Here is a 5,483-nt window from a genome sequence, read left to right as displayed (position 1 = left end):
ATGGGGACCAGAGACAATAGAATGGAGGGAGTCTGTGATGCTCTCCTCTCAAACCCCAGCATGTTGAGAAAATGTGTGCAGGATACTTTCAAAATTTGTATCTCCTATGGAATATGCACATAAAATGCACGTTCAAATCTTGGATTTTTTTTTTTTTCAAGCTCTTTCAACATGAAACCTTAGAATGTCTTCATTTGTAGTCACTATGACACCAAGATTTGAATAAAAACAGTTTATCCAGAAGGATTTATTAGCGTAAAGCTCAAGCTGAAAAATGTGCAAGCAGGTTTTGTGGATCATGTGTGTTAGCTTGTTGTTCTGCCCCTCTCTAGGCTGCTATCAGTGCTTTGTTGACGTGGAAGAGAGTTCTCGCCTGTGCTGGGGTCACGTCATGTCGGACGTCGAAGTTCGAAATGTGGACCGCTGCTTCTTCATGCTGGACCGAAAATTCAACAACAATATCAAAGTAATTGAGGCTGCTAAAGTGGGTGCGGAAAATTTTCTTTTTAATATTTCTTTTTTTTCCCTCAGGGCAAAGTGAAATGAGTAAAGCTTGATTTAATACAATGAATGACCGTGTAAAGGTTTACGTAGTAAAAAAGTTTTCTTATGCTTGTGTGGTATCTGTCCCTCTTCCAGGTAGAGGCTATGACCAACAGCTGAGTAAAATTCTGAATGCGGAGATCCTGCCACTAGCGAAAGAGTTTGACATGAAACAAAACTACGGTAGTTAAACACCTGCTCACATCAACCGCCCGGTATTACGCCAAAGATTTTAATACACCTGCCAGTCCACTAGAGGGGCAGTGTCAGTTTCACGGCTTTGCCTAGCCAAAGCATCAAAAATCATTTTGTTCAGGAAAATAAAATTGGGCGATTGGGGTTAGGAGAAAAAAAAAACATGTGGATAAGGTTACTCAGGAACACTTCATTGCTTTAAAGAAATTCTCGGCGCTTCCTGGCTCAGCCATTGGCCTGCTGGTTAAAAGTCCACAGCTATCACCCTTCCTTTGAAGGACCACTGCTTTTGTACTTTGTCAAATGATGAGCTGCGTTCCAAACTGCATACTTTTTCTTTTTACTTTCACCACGTACTGCAGCAACCCTTGAAACGTATGTACTGTTGCAGCCAGTATGCATACAATCGGAGCATACTTCTTTGTAATAAAATTGTGCCTTGAACTTCCTGACACGATCCGTAGTGGAACACTTAAAGTAAAAAAATGCTATAACGTTACACTTCTTTTTAATGCCTCTTTTTTTTTCCTTTTTTTTTTTCAAATTACAAACGGGCGACGCATTCGGGTCACCGACTCTCTCGGAGGCTCAGTCGATGCGACATATCTTCCGCTACTCAGAGGATTGTGGGTCAGAACAGCCAGAGAAACATGCTGGCCTGCATACTGTAAAAATACGACCGGATACAGTAGGACTTCCTGGTATGTTTGGCGTACTACATTTCACATACTATCTATTGAAACACACTAAATCTTTAACTGGCATACTAAATAAGTAGTATGGGTAATGGAACGCACCGTGACATGACCTTTCTCGTGATGCGTGTCTACTTTTCACGCTGCTGCAACAAAAACCGTCACAAGGCACGCTACCCCCTAGTGGACTAGCAGGTGTATTACATGCTTTACAGTGATACTGGACTTTGTACATATAAAACCACACAAGTAAATGAGTCTTTAGTGGATAAGAATTGTTAAGTGAGAAACAGTGACGAGTTAGAAATGAGAAGTTTAAAAAAAAAATGACACCGTAAATCATACAATTCACCAGAATGTGTGGAACCAAATATCTCTGTCTTCCTCCTCCTCCCGCTCCTCCTCTCCATCCATCAGACTACGTGTACGAGAAGAGGTTGCAGACAGCAGCAGATAATTTCATCGCAGCTGCCTCTAAACTGCCTAGAGGTGAGACATGGTCTCTTACCCCTTTCCTTCATCTTTTCATCTATAGTAAGGCTCACATTAGGTCATTACAGCTCCTTCTGATCTCCGTTCTTTCGCTGTAATAAGGTTGTTACGTTATTAAAGCGCTTCAAAGACTGGAGAATAAAGGAAGCAGACAGGTGGAACTAAGTCATCTGAGTGAAGTAAAACTGGTTAATCTTAAGTTTCCTTCTTTTCAGTCTCGGGATGTTTCCCTCCATGTGGTTAGTGCTTTATTCTTTTTCGTGTCTCCAATATAATAATTTGTATTATGACCAAATTTATAACCACAGTATGTGTCAGTATTATTTCCATGCACCCAACAGGTTTTCAGAGTGCAGGTGCAGTATACAACTGTATGACCTGCCACTATGACTCCTGTGAATTCCCTCTTGACTGTCCAAGTGAGTATTCATAATTATATATTTTTTTTTTTAAAACAATAACATTGGATTACTAATTTTGTTGCATCACAATTTTCAAACAGGAAAAAAGAAGTACTAATCCAGACTTGACATATCCGTAATAACTATATTTCCCCCTTCATAAGCATCCACTCTTCATCCTTGAAATGCGCTGCTTTTGATCCCTGAAATGCTCTTAGCAGAAAGCCAGGATTTGAAAAAGCAGACAGAGGAAAGGTTTTATTTCCACACATTATATCTTTTGCACAGAGCCCCCAAGGTACTCTTTAAGTCCTTGGCTTCTTTATGCAAGGTGACAGCTGACTCCCACACACGATGGTATTCGTATCAACCCCTTACAGCACAGACACTGTTTAGCATATCATCACTTTTACTCCACTCCTCAGAGACTGGGCTTAAGTATTATCATTAAGGAGGGCTCAGACTGCAAGAGCTTCCCCCCTGTGAATGTTATCTGTGTGTGCGTCTGCCTGTGTGTGTGTGTGTGTGGGGGTGGCTATATGTTTATTTCAGTTGAAGAAATTCAACTAATCGAGAACAGCAGGACCCGAATGTGGTGCAAAGTGCCATTTGACTTGCCAGCTGATATTGAAGTGATCTGGAGGGTCGCAAAGCAGGTATGCTCAGCATATGGCAAATCATTTAGGGTCACTGCCATACCTTTAGACTAACAGCTCAACATTTTGCAAAACACGTAGTCGCTGTCTTGCCAAGATTAGACGAAATGATCTGTGCAGAGTGTGACTGCCAGTTCATGAGATGCACATGTTGCAAATTTATATCTAAATGAATATTGTGGTGTTGTGACTGCCTCTGACAAGAAGTGCATTTTCCCAAAATGTTGAACTATTCCTTTAACACTACTTTTATTTTGTCAAATTAAATTTGTTGTATTTTCTTTGCAGATTAGCATAAATGATCCCTGTCTACAGTACACGAAAGCTCAATGTATTCATTCTTTCAGATGAAAACTCAGCAAATCGATCAGTTTGCAGACGTGACCTCGGGTGTGGACCGGCTCTTCTCCATCCCTTCAGTCAGGTTACAGCATCAAGGCACCTACCAGTGTGAGATTTTGTCAGGCGGTCGCTCCATTGTCCGACTATACTACTATCTCGCAGGTAACATGGGACACCACTTTTAGGAAGAAATATTGGAAATTGTGATTGGTACTGATCAATGGGATGCCATTTGTTCTGTGAGAGAAAAAACAATCCTTCACATTTAACAAGAGAATGTGTACAGATGCAATATTGTAGGACCAGAAATAAATATACAGTAGTTAATATGGTTTCTGTAAGTGTTTAAAGAAATGTGGAAAATATATTCAAATTTTATCCATCTATTTTTGGTTGAAGTTGGGTTGAAACTTAAAAAAAAAAAAGCAAAGCCTGTCAAATCCTTAAATGATTTACTGTTTTGTAACAAAATATAAAAATACACCATCAATAAAATATGGTGTATTTACCTATATATGTCTAGTTATGTACGGTATACACGTGTGGGTGTGCATATTCACACACCTTTACATCTATCTTCCACTCTTTTCAGACTTATTTAGTGTTTATGTAAATGATGGCATACATTTTTTTCTTTGATATTCAATTTCCTGGTGATTAAAGTATTATGCCTACAACTGTTGAATGGGTATTATTGTTAAACCCAAACAAATTACATATTTATTGTGACAAAAAAAAAGGATATAAAAATAGACAGACCACTGTCTCAAATACATTTGCACATTTCATGAGAAACTCTTACAAATCATAACTCTACCTCCTGTTCTTTCACCATCATCTTTTACTTTATACGAATTTAAATTCTCCTTTATATTCCATCTCACTCTCTCTGTCAAAGTGATCCCCCAGGTTGTGGCCGGCCACATAGCGCTGCAGGAGATATTTGAACAGTCTCTGCTCCCAGGAGGGCAGTTGGTTCCCGGGCCTGGTAGCTCTCCCCCCTCCCTTCAGTTGCCAATGCTTCTCACTGCCTGTTTAACTACTTCGCTGCTGCTGCTCTTCCTCTCCCTGGGGTAAAACAAAGCCACTATTTGCACAAAATAAGACGGTAACATCAAAGTAAACTCAAAATGCACACCTGTATCATGGGAATAAAGGATGCCATTGACCAGGGAACATTTATTAGTTGATATCATATCTCACATATTCTCTTTGGCTGTTTCAGGGCTCTGTATTTGTCCTCCACACCTGAACAGACAAGCAGTCTTGAAGAAACGGACAGAGATGAAGATTTAGGAGTTGCGACAGAACATGGAGAGCAATAAATGCTTTTCTTCAAGGCCCTCGTCCACAGAGCATTACGTCATAGTTAGAAAACCTGTGTATGACTCCTTCCACCACTAGAGGACAGTATGCACATCTGTAATAGGTAGGTAGGTAGGTAGGTATTTACTTTATTAATCCCCGAGGGGAAATTTTTTCGCTACAGCAGCATACAGAAGCAATAAGATAATAATAGAAATAATAGAATAAAATAATAGAATAGAATAGAATAATAGAAAAGCAATAAAATAGCAGTAAATAGCAGTAGAAAATATAAATATAAAATATAAAATGCACAGTATATACAGTACATTATATATCTATATATATTATATACAAACAAACCAAGAAACACAGTCAACATATATATATGTATATATATATATATACAGTACAGTATATATCTATATATATTATATACAACAAACCAAGAGACACAGTCAACAGTGTTATTGTACTGTGATGGATTTTGCCAGAGGTGAGTTATTGTACAGTCTTATTGCAGTGGGCAGGAATGATCTCCTGTATCTGTCCTTGTGACAGTGGAGCTGGAGGAATCTTTTAGAGAAAGTGCTCCGCTGTCCCTGCAGCAGGTGGTGGAGAGGGTGGACAGGATTATCCAATATGGATAATAGTTTGTTCAGTGTCCTCCTCTCCACCACCTTTTCCAGGATGTCCAGTTTGTAGCCGATGATGGAGCCGGCCTTCTTAACCAGTTTGTTAAGTCTGTTGGTGTCACCGGCTCCAATGCTGCTCCCCCAGCAGACCACAGCGAAGTACAATGCACTGGCCACAACAGACTGGTAGAACATCTCCAACATCTCGCTGCACACATT

General features: G+C 39.7%; 1 protein-coding gene across 1 annotated transcript; it reads left to right on the top strand.

Annotated features, from left to right (window-relative positions):
* The first annotated feature begins 274 nt into the window (after positions 1-274).
* Positions 275-5,151, top strand: spaca6 (sperm acrosome associated 6). The gene is made up of 9 exons (XM_069693337.1): positions 275-488; positions 640-726; positions 1,851-1,922; positions 2,141-2,164; positions 2,267-2,344; positions 2,879-2,982; positions 3,330-3,486; positions 4,223-4,397; positions 4,550-5,151. The coding sequence occupies exons 1-9, from the start codon at positions 275-277 to the stop codon at positions 4,647-4,649; spliced, it is 1,011 nt and encodes a 336-aa protein (XP_069549438.1). The 3' UTR covers positions 4,650-5,151.
* Positions 5,152-5,483: the final 332 nt, after the last annotated feature.

This window comes from Brachyistius frenatus, unplaced genomic scaffold, assembly GCF_029030835.1.
Source record: "Brachyistius frenatus isolate BFR_SWC_R1_liver_20210118 unplaced genomic scaffold, ASM2903083v1 Contig_14, whole genome shotgun sequence".
NCBI classification, from domain to species: domain Eukaryota; kingdom Metazoa; phylum Chordata; class Actinopteri; family Embiotocidae; genus Brachyistius; species Brachyistius frenatus.
This window is presented reverse-complemented; position numbering and strand designations above follow the sequence as displayed.